We start from the raw sequence: 20,615 nt of genomic DNA, 5'->3' as shown, positions 1-20,615 counted from the left end.
GCGTAATGGAACAATGATTCCATTTTTTTTAATAGCCGTAAAAGTTGTATAGACGTAAGTAAAAATGATGTACTGCAAAGTTGTACAGAATGAAATTTTTTTTTTTTTTGCATATTTTTAAATAAATATTTTCTCACTAGGTTGAAAAATGTTTCATGTATCATGAGGCAGTTGCGACAGTGGCGTCGGTCGGACGGTAGGACCGGGGTTCAAATCCCATCTGGGCCGTTCCCCTATAGTGAGGACCGACTATCCAACTATGCGGTACCAATAAGTCTAGTAATGGCCAGAAATGGCAGGCATAGCCTCGTTAGGCCGTTAGAAGAGATTGTTAGGCCAAGTAAGAAGAAGAAGTAGTACTATAAAGCCAAATTCATAGTTTAAAAAAAATCATCATCATTTTAAAATTGGTAAAGATTATTACAGGTAGTAAGAAAGGCTATCAAATCATGTTAAAACAATTTTTTTAAATGCTTAGTAAACCAAGGAAAGCAACTATTGAAGTTTTAAGTTGCGTATCTCGATCCGCGTACTGATTCAAATGATTCCAGCCTCATACTTTTTATTTCTTTCTAAATTGTTATATTTACAAGGTTTTCGAGATTTGCTTATAATGTGCGAACCATTTCCGGGCATCTGCTCATGATGCAGTGCACTATTTGCTGGTAGAACTGGACTGGATACATTTCAACGTGAAGAAGCCAATCAGAAGACAAATAAGAAATATTTTATTCATTGTTTAAACCATTGTTTTAAAATTATAACAAAAGTTACAACCAAAGTCGTTAATTTTTAACAGCAGTGGCAGTTTTTTTTTTATCATGAGCAGTGTCCAGAAATGGCTAGAATATTACAAGTTTATCTTGAAACCCCTGTACTAAGTTTTTTTTTTCTTGCGGTACAATTGAGAAATTGGAAAAGATATTAAACATAAATAAAAAATAAGGTAGAAGAAACTAAACACATCGTTTGAGGGTTAAGCTGCAATCATTTTAGTGTTATGAATTAAAACCAAAGGTTTGAAAAGGTACAGTTTAGACCTTTTTAGCTATAATTTAAACATCGTACTTTTCCGCTTAATAAACTTACTTTGATACGTTATCTTACGCCTACCGCAATACTGTACTTCAAATTAACTGCAAATCAGTTAGAAAGCGTTCAAAAATCACCTGTTTCCCATCGAAGGGTAAATGCTAGGCCCCGATAAGATTCGTCCTCGAGCTTACTCACACAAACACACACTAGCCCACCAACAGCATGTACAAATAGTGATAACACACACACACGCGCGCCTGTTTCCCGTATAGCGAGCGAGGGTAGTGCAAAAAAAATTGTGTAAAAACAACCTTATAACAAAAAAAAAGGCAGTACACGGCATAAAATGCTTCGAAAGCTTCCATACTGCTGTATGCGAGACGATTTGACAGCTCCGTACGCTCGAGGAAACCCGAGGAACCGCAGCTCGCGGAATAATGGCTCCACCGAAGGATGGAGACGGTCGGCATGAATCAGTGACCACGTACTGTGTATGTGTGTGTGGTGGGCGGTGGGTGGTGTGTAGGTGAGATGCGTTTTTTGTGTGGCTCTCCGACGACGACGACGACTTGACAACGGCACCGGCCCCGGTCCGTATCGGAGTAAGCACAAGCAACATAAAAAAACCATCCAAACCCTCTCTAACACACACACGCATCTAATTGTTGATGGGGATTTTTGTATGCGCCCCTGTGTACGTTTGGGGGGGGGGGGGCGGGCAATGGGTGGAACAAAACGATCCAACGCTCGCTCGGTGTTCGGTTCGGCCATTCGTGCGCTCCCGTTGCACGGCAAATCGGCTCTCGCTTCGGCTCGATGATGGCCGCACCACACCGCAATGGCGGCTGCCCGATACGTGGGGCCAGTAACGTTCTGTACGCCGCACAACACAGTCCTGGGGGAGCGTGTGTGCGTTTGGTGCGTATTTTGTATCGCACGACACGTTTTCACGTAACCGAAAAGTACGTAAAGCGACCGGAGTATGGCACGTTTAGTAGCGACGACCGTGCGATAAAGCCTAGGTATGAAGGAATTTTGAACAAAGTGCACCATGCAAAATGTGTGTGTGTGTATGTAGAGTATCATTACCAAGCAACCAGTAACATTTACCTTGTGTACTTTCTTAACCTTCTGTGGTAATGAGTAGAATATTGTGCAGGAAGAAATAGACTCTCGGAAAATGACGAATTGTTATTGTTGTTGAACCTTTATTGCGAGATAAATGGTGCTTAAATCATCATTCACAGGAAAGAAGCAAATGTCGGTTTGTGGTTTGTGACTATGGAATTCGGCAGCAATCCTAGTAACCATTGATGTGGTGGATATGCCGGGTGAGCTGTCAAACTAGCAATACCTGTGCCGCACGTGAAGTTTGATGCAGAGTCATGTGAATTTAAACCAGTAGAAAAAACACACCACTGTAGTGATATCCTAGTGCAAAACTAACACAAAAAACCCTCTAGAAACACCTCCAAACTCGTTTCGCGCCACATTCTTAAGCCCAGATCTTTAAGAAGCACCGTGATGCACGTGAACAGGACGTAAAGAACTTCCCGGTGTCGTTTAAGATTGTTTTGCTTCTTGCAAAGTGAGTGTTTCCCTATCGCGAGTGTTTCCACGCGGAAAAGCCGGCTAACGTTTGCTAACCCCACGCCCCGTCACACCAAGAACAGGTAAGTGAAGGATGTACCCCGAACCCCATAATCTGGCCAACGGCAGAATTTGTAAACAATGCCGAAACACGTGTGCGTGTGGATGCATTTGTAACCACGCCGCCACGCGCTTTATCATGCGCGAATTGCGTTTGTAAACAAATCACACTGACCTGGCCATCTCTCCCACCGTCTAGGGGAAGCGGAAGGGTTACACACACACACGTTAACAAAACCGCGCGCATTTATGGGTTGTAGCACACATCGCCACTCGTAAATATCTCTTCTAAATTGAGTGTTTTCCGAAAGAAGAATTACGTACGGACGGCGCACTGTGTGTGTGGTACGCATGAAGCGAAGACACACTGACACTTGATGAATGGATTTAAGGTGAGCACAGCCACACACACACACACACACGCCATTAAGTCCATGTGTTGCGGTCAAAAGGGGAAATTTTTGGGGTTTATTTTAATGTTTTGGCAACTTTTAATCGACTCATCTCCAGACAGAAGCCTGCAATCGTGACCATATCGGTCACGGAAGTAGCCGTGCTTCGATTCATGCAGTTGATATGAGATAAAAATATTTTTGGTTCTATTATCAGTAAGATAGATATATTTCCATCTTGTAGAGGTAACATGGAACCAATTTTGGTGTTTTTTTAAACTCTATATTCATCTATTTCCTTTTCTTTTCCTTCTATTCTTTTCCTTAATTATGTTGTTTGTATTTCAATCTTCTTTCATTTCTTGAATATCTTCTTGTTCTGCTTCTTCTTCGTAGTATATTTATTTTTCTTTTTTTTATATTATACAACCTTAAGGCCAGGGCTTGTCTTTTTTCTTTCTTTCTTAACATAATTTGTACTTCTTTTTATAGTCAGTCCTCGGTAAGAAGGACAGTTCAGATGGTACTTGATACCAGTCCCTTCGTGTTAACATGTTAACGACTCAAACACTAAGCTATCTGATTTATTTATGTATTTATTAGGCGCAAACTTGTGTTTGGCTGTTTTACTAATTTAATAACTTAAGACTTAGTAGATTTAACTAATCTAGAAGAGGCAGATTAAGGGTTAAATTACTTTCTTTTTCTTAAACTTTTTACCAATATTTTATAATTAATTAAGATGAATTAAGATGAATAAGATGATGTTTGTTTCAATGTTTGAGAACCATCTAAAGTTGAGATTTTTCATAAGCTTTTTATTGAAATATCTCTTTCTGAAAATGATCACTAGAGATCATTTTAGATTATCTATTCTTTACCATCTTTGCACTTCAAGATCATTACATTACGCCTTACGTTTTCCCTGTTTTTGAAATATTAATTTTTCATTAACAGTCATTATTAACTGTTTTATTTTTGAATATTTTCTTCTTTCTTTTATTTAACTTAGAAAAGAGTATACTGCGTCTGTTGGTCAGAAACAGCATTTGATTTAGGTTTGGTAACAGGTTTTTTATTGAATTAATTAGTATTAACTTGACCACCGTCTGTCGACCGCTCGAAAGTATTTAACTAAGGGCTCGTCTACTTACCTCATCGATAGTATCGATAGAACCATTTTTTTAAACCATAAGGTGTGGAAAAAAGTTTATAAAACCATTTTAGTTATCAGATATTTTTATACATTTTTGTCGAAGTAAACCCTTAATTTTTGTATAAAGGTTAATCAAACCATCTCCGTTTGATGGACGCTTTTCGATGGATATTAACACCCCTGCATGGCTGGTCAGATAAGAAAGACGTAAAACGCAGCCAAATAACCCCCAAAATAAAGGATGCGTTTCCTGATCTTAGCTCTCGAACGCTCGCTTACTTTCACCACCGCGAAACCAAGAATGTAATGAATTTTCTCAGGTGTTAAGAAGCACCCGATCGTAAATTGCAAAGTTACTGCCGCCCATCGTCATGTTTTGGGGCCCATTTTCTTCAAAACAAACCACCCCCATCCCGTGTTCCTTTTCCCCGGGCTGCAACCGATATCGATTTGCATGTGCGTTCGATTATCAGCACCATCCACGGTATCATAAAGTTCTGCTCGCGGTGGATTTTATGCTTTTCCAACCTCCCCAACAAAAAATAAACACTAAAACACCGCGCGTGTGTGTTTGTGTGTATTTCTTTTGTTGGCGAAATGATTACCGCCGCTCTCACCAATACCGGATGCCGGGACAACCACTACTAATGGGGAACCCGCCAAAGAATCGGCTGGGAAAGAAGCGCACACAAGCATGTGCTCGCGCACCAGCCACCCCCATACCGCCCCCCCCCCCCTCCTCTGCCGCACGAGTTTTGTGCATATCTCTCTATTCAAAAAAGCACGTGCTGCCACTCACGAGACGATGACCGCAAACGCGAGACGCCGGCAGGCCCAAACAGGAACAATAACAGCGGCAAGAGCGGCGGCCACACGCGGTCATAGTACGCGGCAGGCAGTCAGGCAGGCAACATTACCGATTTACGAGACACGAGACCAAGGCGCCGCGCAATAAATCACTCGCCAATTTTCCTTTCCCGTCAACATAATGTAGTCGAAAACCTGCGAGAGACAGAGAGAGAGATGTGTAGAAACGAGTGAGAGCAAGCGATTTTGAATGTCAAAAAGATGGCGCGCGCGAGAGAGAGAGAGAGCGTGCGCGAGTCGTTATGTTGGGTTCAAAGTGCTATTAGATGCTACTAAAGGGCCTGTGGGGTAGGGTTGAGTGTGGGGGTGATACAAGGGGCAATGGGCGGTGTGGGGGGGGAGGAGGGGCAAGAGAGAATTCAGCATATTCTCAATTACGGTTCCCTTTTTCCAGTTGTGGTTGTGTAGTTGTGTTTTGTTGTGTTTTATTGCAATGTTTATGCGTCTCCACAGTGTTCAGCGCCCACCACCGTGGCCTTGTCTGCCAGTGTATTGGAGCGACGACGCTGATGATGCTGATGATGATATGGGTATAAGCGGTTCGTCCATTCCACCAATCTCTGCTCGGCCCTTTTACCCGGCATGTTTAGACGATATCGCACCCTTTTTCCTCTATCAAAACCGCATTAAAAAAAGGGGCAAAGACAGACAGGAGACAAGAACGGGCTGCGTGACAGATATAAAAAATAAACAAACCGCCACACACACACACGAACACGCGAGCGAGACACCCAGCATCATCATCTGTTGACGCGCGCAATACTTATAATGATGGTGCATTTCTAAAACCAGCTGATTGTGGTCGGTCGTTTCGCCCTCCCATACCGGCGATAATGTATGCCGAAGCATAAAAGTATGTTTGTTTCTTTCCTCCCGTTGTTTTTTTTTTCTGCGATCCAAAAACAATGACATTAGACGCACACACATACAATGATTCGTGACAAGACATAAAAATGTCAACAAGGGCGCCTTCGTGATACTGTTGCACTCGATAAAAAAGAAGCCAGACAGCATCGTAAAACTTCAATTGTCATAGATACTTGTGTGTGCGTACACCCCGTACAGCTGTCGGTTCGTTTGACACCAAATCCCTCGATTGGTTAAAAACACATACACACACACAGGTGATTCATGGCGGTCCCTGCTATACAAAACCCCAACAAATCAGTTAAACGCATTCGGTCTAGTTGTCGGTTTTGTTTTGATTGCCAATTTCGTATGGCGGCGGCGCCGGCACACGACCAAAACGATCGTCCCTGTCTGTGTGCGTGTGCGTGCCTGCAAATTGTCTAATTGTGATGAGGGCAGACCTACGCCAGTACTGCGTGTGATCGTACGCCGTAATTGGCGCACTGCTTCAAATGACGCTTCGTCACGGACTGGATTAGAGACGCTGAACTGTTGATGTTGAGGATGACTGATGAACTGATCTGCAAGCCGGTGGCAAGGTGCTGTTAGAAAAGGAAAGCGAATGCGCTGAGTGTCGTGCTTGTTGTTGCGGAATGTAAACAAAGCGCACCAATCGCCCGCTTCCGCCGTCCTTCGCTCGACCTGCTGCGTTAATTGCACGATGAATGATGGATTTCATTGACTCGATCGGATCGATCGTTTATGTGTGTGTGTTGTGTGTGATGATGAGATCGTATCCGATTGTAGGCCGCTGATCGCCTTGCTCTTCCATTGGCAAGAATGGTATGGAATCTAGCAGCGTTGCTCTCACGAGATCGCATGAGCAAATTCTCTCGATCGCGTGTCCAATGAGGCTGATGGATACGTTGATAGGGGCAGCAATATTGAAAAAAAAAACTGTGATAGGGTTAGAATGAAAAATGCTACTGCTATGAATGGTTGGATAGAAATTCTTCAATGAATGAGCTTCTTAGGTTGGTTGCTTTGTTTGTATAAAGAGACATGGAGTTATTTGACTATCCTCTTATGAGCTCCTGACGGTGGTAAAGATGTATTTTGCTTCATTTTTAATCTTATAATGCTATTTTATTTTTCTCTTGAACTTTAGTGAATGGTCTTCACAAGACCTAAATGAGCCTTAATAACCCTTAAATCTTAATACTGTCATAAAAGTATTGGAACTAATTTAATCACAATCAGTTATTTTACGCTTTAGTTACAAGTTTAATCAATTCAAAGAAGGCTTATACCCTACCAACACCTTCGAAAGGCAAAGATATTTCATAGTACTAACCTGCTCTGTATTTTTCTTCTTCTTGGCTTAACAATCTTCTCGATCATGCCGGCCTGTCTAATGAGTAACTTAATCTAATAATACCACGTAGTTGGAGGACTGATTATCCCTGGATAGTCGTACTTGGATGACTGATCACTACGGAGAAACGGCCCGGATGGAGATTTGAATCCCAGTCATGCCGTTTGAATACCTCAACTTGCTTCGTATTAGACTCCGTATTTAGTTCCAGAGATGTCTAATTTGGAGATGAACTGGACTTGAATAGTATCTTATGGAAATTATTAGCTTGAAGTGTACAATAATGTACAGTAATAGGATCATTATTTAAGATCATCTTCTCCTTTGGCACTACTACCTCTAGAGATCTTGGCCTGATTTTACTGATATCCCCCATGGCTTGATAGTAAGTCTTGCCTACGAGGATATGGTCCTGATGGGATCAGGCACATGGTACTATTGGACCGGCGGACCATCAGGCCACTCCAAAATCGCGATCTTATTTTGTTCGAGAGATAAGAATAAGTTCCTTGCAGAGTAGATCTTCTCTTATTCTTCTTTGGCAAAATAAACTCGAAAGTTATCGTCTTTTCATTCCTGGGTTTCTTTTATTTTATTTGGCCAACTTATTAGTTCTACGTACAGGGAGATGGTGTGGATGGATTTTGAACCCCTGTCATCCTCCATGTGAGATTGGCCTCGCTATCGTTTCGGAGCCGCAGTATGGATTTCAATCACTATTTTATTCTAACCACTTGCGATAATTAGGACAAATTTGTTCCTCTATTCTTCAACAATAACCGGTACTCATTAAACTGCGAAACCATTTCCCTCGCAAACGGGAACTACAGGCACAGCATTTCCCGACAAGTGTTTCGTCGAAATGTTCCGATTTGCCTCTGCAATACTTTCGTGCTTACTAAACTCTCCCTCTTTTATGTTCGAGTCTCCTGTACTCCTAGAGAACTGAAACTGCACCCGTAAAAAACTTGGATGTACATTCACGTGTTTTGCGGAATTACCACCACCACCACCAGCAGCCATTCCCGACACACCGACGCTTTGCGCTTTGAAAATTGCATTTCGTAGAGAGTCAGCCAGTAAGGGTAAAAAAGACGCAACAAATAAATCCCCCCAAAAAAAAACCCTCGTAACAGCAAACCCTCTCTTTTCCAAGAACCGAATCGCCATTGTATAGCTGCTTTGCAATATGGAGTTAGTGGTGGGGTGAATCTCTTCGCTCTCGGTTGCATTAGGGGGTGCTCTGCGTGTGTGTGTGTGCGTTTGTATGTGCAATCCTTTTCCTTAATAAGAGAAAAATTTAAAGAGCGAGAGCGAGAGAGCATCAAGAAAATGAGAGTAGCCCATCATGTGTTCACTAAGCTGCAGCTTGCATCGTCGGCTCATCGCTATGCTCTGTGTGAGTACGATAAGCAAAACTACTTCCGATGCCAATAAACAAAAAGGCACCGGGAGTTTGAACTCCAACAAGAAAAACAAAACTCACCCACAAGGCTCACACAGTACCTAGCTCCCGGGACTCGTTTTTCCTTTTCCCCCGCGAAGAGTCTCATTTTTTCCGTTTAGAAACAGCTTTTTTTTGTTGTTGCTGTTTGAGTGTCCTGTCCATTCTCTCTTCTCAGTTCTCTAGTCCGTGGATATGTCGAGGGGGGGTTTCCGTCGTGCGAGGAAAAGCAATTAAATCTCACCATTCGCCCGAAATGTGCTCACGCCGTAAGTAATGTCTTCTCGCTCCTTGCCCAGCAGCAGACGAGAGTCGCACCGTTTTATGGTGCGCGCGATAGTGGCGAGGCCGCCGTCTTACGGGCACGTTTCGTCGTAGTCCGGGTTCGTTCATTACACGTGGAAATGCGCACGAAGAAAGAACACGCCGAGCGCGCGATGTCGTTACGCGTTGAGCCGTGTTCCGGTAACATTATCTTTGGTCCAGTGCTCGACCGGGTGAGAGCCCTGTGAGAGCCGCGACGGTTTATGACCGTGATTTTAGACCCGATAGAGCACACTTTTACGATGTATTGAATTTTGTGCAAGGCTTGGTAATTATTATTTAAATTAATTTCCTAAATTTCCTAGCCCTTTAGACTTCCAAAGAGCATTTCTTTAAATTTACTCTTCATTGAGCCACATACTGAGTTTATCCGTTACTTGATCGTTCAGCCTCGGTTTTGTTAGCAACGCGCGCAACCCATGGACTTCCACTGGCGATTAAACCTGCGAAAGTAACTCCCCGGAACTCCTCGATCCTCCACCAACAGCATCCCGGAAAACCGGTCCTTGCTCTAGAGCCTCGTAACGAGGGACCCTCCAGCCTCCGGAGATCGAACGATGAAACGAGGAACCAGTTCGCTGATGTGTTGCACAGTTCGGTAGAAATGGCTGGGGAAAGGTTGGCTGGAATTTCCTGCCCACCAGAACACATGAAACACCTCCATTTGCGATGGATGGAGAGGCAGGTCATTTATTTTATTTTGCCTGTGTCTTTTTATTGCCTGTACAAGCTGTGTTGCACAGCGTTCTCTTGGAGTACAGAAACCTCTCGAACCGGAAAACGAGGAACTGTGGAATGCACCTTGAGGGAGGTGCATCGAAGGGAGTCCCTGAGAGCTGGGACTTTGATGCAAAAATATTTTCTCACGCAACTTGTACAACTCGTATGCAGAGTGCGGATATCTTGGCGGTGGCTCATCTTCCTCGGTTACACCTTCGCTAAGCCAGATGCACTCTTGATTAATTCTCCCACTGTTTCTTGCTTGCTGAGCTCCCAGTGCTTGGATTAGTTATTGCAAACGCTCACACACAATCACGTTCGTGCGAATTACTTTAAATTTTTAGCTCTTCAAGAAATCGCTTCAATTGTAACATCTACTGATGTCGTGATTACGATCATTGATCGCTTTCTAGGGTACTCCCTGGTGTAATGTAGGTTGATGTCGCTGGGAAATCTCGCCGCTCGCTTTCCGGCCATCTAATTAGATCCTCCATGGAACGCCAAACATCGGGCCGGAAGAGTTGGGCTGAGTCCAGGACACACATTTGGCCTCATCTTTCAACATCTGGTAAATCACATCATAATCCACCTGCCCGAAACAATAAGAGCCCTTGGCTTTTGGGGCTAAAGCCCTCCAGTTTTAACAATAATAATACATAAAGCTCGTAATGTGGTGTGAAGCTGTGCGCATCGGTGTTCCGGCAAAACATTGAACATGACCGCATTTCGTACCGTTGGACATCCGATCATGTTTTTTTGTTGTTGCCATCTTTTACGGTCAAATATGATGCACTCTCTCAACCCCTTGCGTTTCTCCCGCTGATGTTATGTTGGGGGACGCTACAATGCGTGGAGATCCGAGCGAGTTCAGAGGAGCGGTGTATATAAGGATGCAATTTGAGCATTGTATGTAGAGGCGAGATATGCCTCTGTGCGAGAGTGTGTGAGAGAGTTTAAGGGACACGCTTTCAGCTTTGAATGCTCATCTACATACATAATCTATCAAATGATATTTCGGTCACTACGTCATGAGGCGTTACATAAAATGAGCCGAGTTTGTTGGAGATGGAGTTTGAGCGGCAACGGGAGGAACGGGTAGGAACTTCATCTTTAAGATCTTCCTGGAGTGGCATTAAAATTGCTAGCTAGATTATGCTCATGCGCTAAGCCAAAAGCGCTTATCAGGGAGGGAAATAATTGGCGTTGCTTAACTTCCGAAGTTGCGACAATCAAACTGAGGCACTCTTTCAAGGGCTAAGTGAGATTGAGCTTTGAAGCAAAAGTTCTGAAAGCTTCAAGAAGTGATTTAAACGTTTGCCGTAGGTTCAAAATTTAAACATACATCGCTCAAGCTCAGGATCTCTCAGCCCAGAAACGTTCAACGCTTTAGTCCAGAATCGATCGAGATTCGCTAAAGTCGGCATCACCAACACGGGAAAAGCTTAATCAATTTCCAGTAAAAACTTTTTTTTCGTGTTCCGAACCCCATTTGTCCACCCTCGTCAACGAAAAACCAGCCACACCGCACCACCACCAGTGGCGCAGTAGAAATTTCGATCGAAATAAAAATCCGGTCCAAATTCGTACTAAAACTCAAGGTTTGCGCCGCTCTCTTCGTGCTCTATGTACGCTACGTTGCAAAACAAACTAATTCTAGCAACTGAGCAACATAAACACACACACAGCTACTAGCGGAGGTCTTCTTATCCCCATTAGAGCGTGGCCACAAAGGGATAGAGCCATGAGCCCCCGAAGAACCTTGTGCTCTTGAGGGACTCGAAAATCGAACCCCTAGCACATATACAACTTTGTCCTCGGTTTGTTGGGGGAAGTTTTGGGCGGAAAATTAGTCTGAAGTCACCTTTGTCTTTTTTGGCCTCGGCAAAGCAACCAGAACGAAGGTATCGTCACAGAGGTGGCGTCATCTCGTCGACGTTGGCCAAAAGCTTCGGAGCTTAGTCACAAAAAGAGGAAACTTTTCAACCACCAGTTTTGCCCCTCCGATTATCACCTCCCCGTGTGTGTGTGTGTGTTTGTTGAAATCATTTATTCAAGCACAGTCGATCGTTGTGTCGCTGGTTCGGGGTTTTTTTTCTGTTGCTTTGGTCCATCCATTTGAATCCTTTTTTTTTGTGGAGTGGAAAACAACGACGACCGATGGTTATGTCATTTATTAGTGCTCGAGCGAGAGAGAGAGAGAGAGAGAGAGTGCGATGGAAGACGCCTATCTGGGGGATAAATCCCCCACGGCTGAAAGGATATAACACTGGAAGGCACACAAACTACCCGTCCCCGGTTCACAACACGGAGCAACGTCCTGCAGTAGCAAGAAGCATCGGAAAATTGGCGATAGCACGAATAGTCCTCGGAATGGAGCTTTTTTTTACGCTCTCTCACTCTGTCTCGCTGTGTATTTGCACCTTTCACGTTTATGTGTTACGGGTCGAGAGATCGAAGCTTATGTACCGAAACGAGGAGGGAGAGGCTAGGAAAATAGGGAAGTTTTCCGACACGGTGCGTTATATATTCTGCACCACCAAGGTACGGCGACACATAGACGAGAAATTGTATGTACCGTCAATGTTCAATCTCCCACCCTTGCTGTGGAACCATCATCAGCACCACCATTGTTTGGTAGAGAAGGCGAGCGCCACCTTTCATTCTACTCCTCCTCCTCTCCCCTTCCTTTGTCTCCTCGGGCGCTTTTCCACCCCAGCTTGGTTTTTGGTGATGATGAGTCCTTCGGTCCTCGGTTACACACGGCCGTCCTCGGCACAGCACAACAGCAGGCGAACAACAACAACCTAAAAAAAAAGTCCTGGAAGCTATATGGCCTTTTTTTTGCTCTAGGGTTTTTTTTTTTTTGGTCGTCCTTCTTCCCCGAGCGCGACCGACTCTGGTGACTCTCTGCTACACGGGTCGGTACAGTCGGTCCACCAACAACTCGGTTCTGTCTGCTTTATGGCTCGCTCGGAAGTCGGAGTCGTAACGCTCTCGACCGGTGGTTTTTGTCCTGTGTGCCCTTGTCCAGTGTGTGTGTGTGGCTGTGGATCCTTCTTTGTGTGGAACCAGCAGCGATAGCGCATGCGCACTACATCCTGCCATAACTTACCTCTGCTCCCTACTCGCTACCCTTTCCCGAGGGTTTGTCATGAAAATGGGATCGAACGGTGGCACGCACGGGTGAATGTTTTATGTAGCACACCCATACACGCTGCTCAAGCTGTGGAGGGAAAGCGAGAAAGTGAGAGAGAGAGAGAGAGGGATCCATTCTACATAAAACAGTTGGGATAGCTTTCGGGGGGATAGCCTGGGAGATTGAATGGAGTTTTTTGATGAGTTCTTGGGGGCACCTTCTAACCCAGCCAGAGCTCCCTTGTACCTGGACCATCGGTGGTCGTAGTGTATGTGTCGCGTTATCCTTGTTTTTACTCACTACCTCGCCCATCTGCTCTCCCTTCCATCCAACACTTGTGCCTCTTGTGCTTTGGGGGACCGAAATTCCGTTCTGCCAACCCGAACGAAGAAGGATCCTCCGTTTGGGGGCGATTATATTGTTCTGAATCCGAAAATAGAACCCCGAACAACGCTCCTCTCTCCCCAGACGTCGTCCTTCCTCTCCTCCTCGCTTCAACTCCCCACCAATCCCTTATGTGGATGGGGATCGATCCGATCTAGGAGAGTGGGATTGGTCGCTGTTAGGAGAACGGTGGCTGGAAGGAGGTGTAAATTGGAATGGGCTTCCGACGTCATTGGAACGATGGCTGTGGATCCATGTGCCCGTTTCACCCTGTTCCACTATCCTCCTCATACACACACACACACGGAGGATATGGCTGATGGCGCCTCGAATCGGTGTGGTGATGATCCGGTTTTGTGCCAATGTGCCCTAACGTTGGTCGGTCGGAGTGTCCTGCTCATGATGATTAAAATTTCACAAAGATCCCTTCACCGTTTTTCTCAAGACTCCTGTAATGCACACGTACGGGAAAGAAAAAAAGGGAGGTGGAATGGTATACTCCACATCACTCCCTCTCTTTCACTCCTAACATCGTTTGATTGGTTCAGAACGATCAGGAGGACCACCGTTTGGCGTTGTTTTTTTGCCCTTGCCGAAGCACTAAACGCTAACGGGAATAGAGCTTTGTTCAGTATGTACCCGGCAGAGATCGTATTGACCGGGGTTTTCCAACCATTCTTGCGGATGGTACGGAACTTTTCCTACGCTCAAGATAATATATGATCGATACATAAAATGGGAAAAGATGGAGAGAAAGGCATAATACTAAGCGCACTGCTGCTTCCCGGTAGGTCGGGACGGACGACCGGCTCCTGTACGCTTGAGATAAATGATGAGAATTTTAAATTCATTTGTGAAAGGATCTTGATTCTTGAGAGTTAAAATGATTCACGGGTTCGGTTTGTAAGTGCGTTGTTGGATGGTTCACAATAGTTGTCAAAGGAATTATTTTTTGGTTGATTTTTATAAAATTTTTGTAATTGTTCTCGATTACAAGGTCTAATTTTAACGAATTTTCTTTTTTAACATTACTCCAAGCTGTCCTTTGTTCTTAAAAAATAATTCTGTGGAAAAATGCTCCTTTCGATAGTTAATTAGTTAAAGCAAGATACAGTGATGGGCAATGTAATAAGATCACTTAATTTTTTAGATCGTTAAACTGAGGTTATGATGCCTTGATTGAGTTTTTTTTAATGAAAATGAATATTCTAGCAAAACAATCCTATCATAAAATCAATTAAGAAATAGATTTAGAGTATTTTTACTCTTCCTTAACATTACTACCTCGTGAGATCTCGGCTTTTCATATCTAGCTTACAGTGATTTGATGTTATCCTTAGCAGAATAGTTACTCCTGCGTTTGGGGAGGGGGTCTGGGTAAGATTTGAACCCCGTTCCTGTCGTGTGAAGATTGGTGTCATTATTGCCTCTGTCACCGCCCCTGGCCAAATTAAACTACATTTTTAATAAATTTATTGATGCATTATTCATTAAATTATCGAACAATTTTTAATACTTTTGGGAATCTACTCTCTATAGTTAAACTTTTCAACTTTAACACAATTTTTTATTAATTTATGATTTTGTCGTGTAGAGTTTTTTCTGACTTTATTTATGTTTTTTTATGATAAATAAGAAAATAATTCAAGAAGATAAAAAACGAACTCTGTTCAGTTTAGTAGAGCCTAAAAGATACTCTGCTTCACTAATAAATTCTAAAGAAATATTCTCAAATAATATAATACACTCTAAGATATCAGACTGCTAACCGTTTAACGACTTCACTGCCCACCAGTGTTGCGGTTGTTCTTCGATATTGCAATGTTCACACACCACTGTATGTCCTTTTGGCGACCGAATGTAGAAATCGGATTTGATCTAATGGAACGGGCCACGACACACCACTATCAGCGAGATGTTTCTATACCCCAACAGTTCTAGGTCCTCGTACGCGGGATTAGTCCGACACGGTTTGTGTACGGTTGATCGGTGTCGTCTAGTCTCGTTGAACGTCGATGCCTACTAGGGTGAGGATGAGGGATCGCCTTTGAAAGTAAGATTCGATTTCGGTATCCACGCACCACCGTTCGTCATCGTCATCATCGGCTGCTCACTTTCACTTCTTCACCGTTCGGTGCGAGAAAACGTTCCCAGTCCGTGTCAAACGTAAAGTCGCCGGATTTTCCCGTCACGCATTGAGCGGCTCCCCCCCCCCCCCCTCCCCCCCCCCCTTCTGCCCAAGAGCAAAGGCTGATGGATCGCTATCGTTTCGTGGTGGCAAACACCCGATTATTGCGACGACGACGCCGGTTACACGTTGTGTGGCTCCGTGGACGCCACGCGGGAACGACGGATTCGGTTAAACATATTCATGCCACCTTCGAAACGTTTCGTTCGTTTTAAGAAGGTGTACTGTGCGTGGGCAGGGAGGGCCACCGACCGGACGAATCCGAACCTGTTGCATAGGGCAAATAAATAAACACCTACGCTGTTATCGTATCCGCCGAATGGTCGAGAGTTTGTTCTCTGGCACGATTTTCTAGTTCTGTGTTTGTACTAGATTTTTTACAAAATTTTGTTGCATCACGCCTTTACATCGGCAATTTATGCTTTCGATTGTGGATTTTCCTTACGAGAAAGCTTTCAAGGTTTTCCTCGAAAAAAAAGTCTTGAAACAATCTAAAAAATCCTCTTGATTCTCTGTGTTCTTAACTCTTGCGCTTTTACGAACCTGAAATATGATTAGAGCGTTACAAATACACACAACCATACAGCATGTGAGCGGGCAAACTGTTCGCTTTATTGCGCTTCGGCCAGCTGCATCTTGAAGTACCAGGCGCCTCCATCGGCAGATCACGCGGTTAAAGGTTTCGCTGCACCCGCCTTTTCGTACGCGGGTAAGTTCGATGAACACATTCTTCTTCCTACCACTGGGTAAATAAATGTAGGTCAGCTTCAGCTGCAAACTTCTGTGTGTGTGCCTATGTGTGGGTTTTGGTGAACGGGTCAACGCTCACAAACTTTTCTTATTTTCAACCACTCCGAAGCGCTTTTCGTAGCTCCTCGATTGCTGGTTTGTGGTGCGGAATGTACAAAGTTTGCTCCGTCCGCTCATTGCTGCGTATTGCGCACCCCGACCAAATGTCGCTTTTGTTGTGACGTTATGAAAAACGCTTTTCCCTCTCCGGCCATCCCGCAGCATATTTTGTAAGCATTGCCCACTTGCTTTGGTCCTGGTTTTGAAATGTGTGTGCGTACGGCGCGAATAAAATGCCATGTATGCTTGTCCCCTACTGCTCTTCGCCTTCGCCCCAGCATTTCACCTTTGACTTATTGAATAGAGTGTCCGTTTTTCCGGTCCGGGTGGATGATCATCACCAGCAGCAGCAGCAGCAGCAGCAAGTTTTGAGCTTGCGGCCACTTGCATTACCATTGCACTTGTCTCGTCCGCTGAGCGACTATACGTTTTGGTTTGTTTTTCTTCGGAAAATTCTTTCCCATATGTACTCGTGTGCATATATACACGGGTGTGTGTGTGTGTGGAAATGTCCTTTCCTTTGTTGGTTTTGGTTCTGTAGCTGAACTGAACCGCGCCGCAACCAAGTAAAAAAACGGAGGAGGGGTGGGGGAGAAGAATGTGAAGCAGACAAGGTACATACAGTTGGATTTGATGATCACCACAGCAGCACTAGCAACAACAACAGAAAAAAAGCACAGGATCACAATTTTCCTTTCCCTGCTCTCGCTTTGCGCATTACGTATCGCAATCGTTTCCACCGTAAATTTTCCCCCCAATACCGTTCCGACCGTGCTCACAAGCCTCCTGCTGTCAGAACTCGGATAGATATCGGGAGAACAAAGCTCGGTACATCCTACCTTCCAACCGACCCACCCACCCACCTACCTATCACTTCCCTCCTCCTATTGTGTTGGGTTGTCTCTATGTGCAGGATCCAGCTTTTTCTGTTACTATCGTTGTAAATAGCAAACGAAAGGCAAACGAAGCCTATATGCCTATATGTATAAAAGCGTAGCGTTGGCGTTTAAATGTCTATGTGTGTGTGTGTGTCCTGATGATGTTGGTGTGGTGTGGTCCTTTCATTGTTATTCCCGTACATTGATCCTTTCCGGCAGCGGATGCTGAGCGTTAGATATGGCGAAGCCAAGCAGGCATGGAAAGTGGATATATAAGAGAGAACATCAGAAAACACACACACAAATGAAAGAGCGAGCGAGCACGAGAGAGGGAAAAAACCAGGAGTAAACTGATAAGTAAATAGAGCAAAAACCACCGGGGTCGCCCCATCAAATTGCTAACGGCCTGCCTGGAGAGGGTTTTGCAGCTTTTGCTGCTGCGGCAGGGCCCTGTACATAAGCGCTTTTTGCTGAAAAAGTTTAACCCACTCTATGTACTGGAGGGGACCCGGTGTGGTAGCAGCAGGATGGGGGAGGGGGGGGGGGGGGTGCTTAACTCCACCGATGCTTTTGTGATGGCGTTGAGAGTGTCTGTGTGCGAGTGGAGCTTTTCCAACTTCACCGTTCATCCGCTCGGTCGGCTCGGAGTGGCATTTTCCGAAGCGTAGTTACCATGGTTACCTACCCACAGCATCCAAAGTGTTGCTCTCGTTGCTCTCCCCCCCCCCACCCCTCATCCCCCTCTCACCTTCCTTCATCTCCCCCCCGAACTTCTAACCGACGGTGGGAAATGTCAAGCTTGGCGACGCCGTTTTAACATATGTGACGCTTCCGTTCCGAACGTACCGTACGAGCGAACCTAAAACTTAAATAAAATAACACCAACTCGAAGGAGACCAGTTTTATGCATGAGACCAAACCGGTTCCTGCGCGGGAGGAGGAGGGGTGGAAAACCGTGGAAAGCAGGATTAGATTTTATTCGCCTTCATTCAGCGAGGACACAAACCTCATTTTGGACGGTGTGCGTGCCCGTACTAAATGAAGGTTTTTGACGGTTAGTCCTAAATTTCAAAAACGCATCCTCGGATATTTAGGAAGGTGCAGTATTGGAGCTCAAGTTTTTGGACATAAGGGAATTTGATAGAGATTTATTTACTTCCACCAACTACAAAAGAAACTACACTGGCGACTTTTGGTTTGTTGGTTCGAGACAGTCGAGAGCGGCAAGGACTCGCGTGCTGCAACTGTCGGGTGCATAAATAAATAATGCACCACGCCGTAAGATTGTCGAAGGCGTTTCGCTCCTCACCATGACCAAAGTGTGGGGTTTTTTGCGGATATCGGAAAAAGAAGCAATAAAGCACACACACACACCTTCAGTGGAAAATAAAAACAAACCCCCATCTGGGCTCGTTGCACGGTGTGACGTTAGAAGAATGGCTGCAGACAACAGATGGTCCGCCATGGCAGCATGGCATTGTTTCGGGTTTGTGTTTGTTGCGGGATGGGTGTGGTGCGTGGTGTTAGTAGGGGTGGACGCCGGAACCTCTTAGCTTGCTACTTTTGGTGCCCGGCAACAGGTTGGCCCGCGTACGGATTTCTTTGGTGTTCGGGGGCCGGCAAGGACTTAACGCTTCGAGACACAAAACTTGACGTAACGTAACACTGTCTGACGCTAAAAGAGTGTATGTGTGGGTGATTAATTTGTTTGTTTTTTTCTTTTCTTTTCAGATGCAGGTGAGTCTGGGTTTTGAAGATCTCCTACAAACCCTACAAGGGGTTGGTAACTTCCCATGATGCACTTTGAGTAGCAGATTTTGATTGAAAGTGAGTAAAAGCAGAGTTCTTGTAGACTAGAACTTCAAGAGATCCTGGACCTGTCACATATGACTTCCTTGACTTTTATCTATCCCGGACCTGGATAGTGCGGGATTTGATCCTGGTCCAGTGGTGTGAGTACTTACCATCCTCAATTTAATGAGAAATTCGGGAACCTCCATGAATTTTAGCTGATCAATATTTTAATCCTCTGCATCCCATTAAACACTTCAAACATTGGCAACATGTTCTCACACCCTCGAACACTCGCAACCACCCTATCACACCCGCACTAAATGTTGATGATTGAACTTTCCGACCGACGATTCTGGCGCGTCTTTAAGTCAAGCTTTAAGATTTCTGATTAGCTCCAGCACTGATACATCCCTGGCTGACACAAGCGCACTTTAAGCGTCGCGCTTTAATTTCGTTTTGCCCGAAAATGGAACCCACCACCACTGCATTCCTGTTGCAATCCATTGCACCCGTGTATTGTGTTGCATCGGTGGGTGGTGGTTGAGTGGTTTTGGGTTTTGGTGCGATAGTGTGTGCTCTGGCCGGTGACCGAATATCATAATCCATCGGGTGTGAGGACAGTTGTTTAAAACACAAAACATCACCGTGTGTGCTGTGTGCATTGGCTAGCTCTCCGGTGTAGGCAGAAAAGAAAGAAAAAACAAATTTTATATTAAAATACACACGCACAGGTAGAAACTTTTTTTTTCTTCCCCGGCGCCCTGCTTCACACAAGCGTGCGAACACAAAAAGCTTCCCCGAACGAGGCTTTTTAGTTGGAGTAGTGTTCTTGGAATGGTTGGTATTATGCATAGTGAAGCGCATTGTAGGCGAAAATGCACTTTTAGCTCTAGCCATGTTTTAGTACGAAGAGAGAGAGAGAGAAAAAAGTAACTGTATCCTTTCCAATAAACAATTTTTTTATTGTTCCGTTAGGGCGAAATAATTTGAAAATTGAATATTATTTTTAGAATTAAATAAATCATTTACTGTGCGAGGAATTGGTTATGGTTATTAAAGTTTTAAGTAAAAGGGTATAAATTCTGTAGATCATCCTCAATTCTGTGTTGGAGTTTTCCCAAGCAGAAGAGGCTTTTCCAGCAAAGCAAATGAATTAAATGTATGCCCTTTTACTGCCCTACAACCAACAAACCACATTCACACGACCTAACGCGTCTAACGCTTCGGGAGCATACGCTTGGAACGCTTCGTCTCTCAAATGAACAATCCTTCGCATTGGCCGTGCCCTTCGTTATCAGCTTAAGCATCAACAGACCAAATAAAAAAAAACACACACACTCATTGAAATGAACACTTCCGGTTCATTCCGTCTGACGTTGGACGTCGCCGTCGTCATCATATCATCATCGTCGGCAGCGACGGCCGCTACCGGTATCACTTAATTAGTGGGTTAACTTTAGACATCGCCACCCTCTCGGCTGCGGGGCTGGGTCGAGCTCTAGTACGCGGGCCACAGACCGTCAGTCTCGGTTCCCAGACACAAGGTCGCCCCACAAGTGAGGCATATCCCGTTA

At 44.6% G+C, this 20,615-nt stretch overlaps 1 protein-coding gene across 1 annotated transcript in view; it reads left to right on the top strand.

Annotated features, from left to right (window-relative positions):
* LOC118502567 (serine-rich adhesin for platelets-like) overlaps window positions 1-20,615 on the top strand; it is an 82,185-nt gene that overhangs the window by 30,419 nt on the left and 31,151 nt on the right. The window contains exon 3 of the mRNA XM_036034888.1: window positions 18,979-18,984. Coding sequence (XP_035890781.1) covers window positions 18,979-18,984 — 6 coding nt within the window. The remainder of the gene's footprint in view (window positions 1-18,978; window positions 18,985-20,615) is intronic.

This window comes from Anopheles stephensi, chromosome 2 (genome assembly GCF_013141755.1).
Source record: "Anopheles stephensi strain Indian chromosome 2, UCI_ANSTEP_V1.0, whole genome shotgun sequence".
Taxonomy (NCBI): Eukaryota; Metazoa; Arthropoda; class Insecta; order Diptera; family Culicidae; genus Anopheles; species Anopheles stephensi.
The sequence above is the reverse complement of the archived record's forward strand: the minus strand, read 5'-3'. Positions and strand labels throughout refer to the sequence as shown.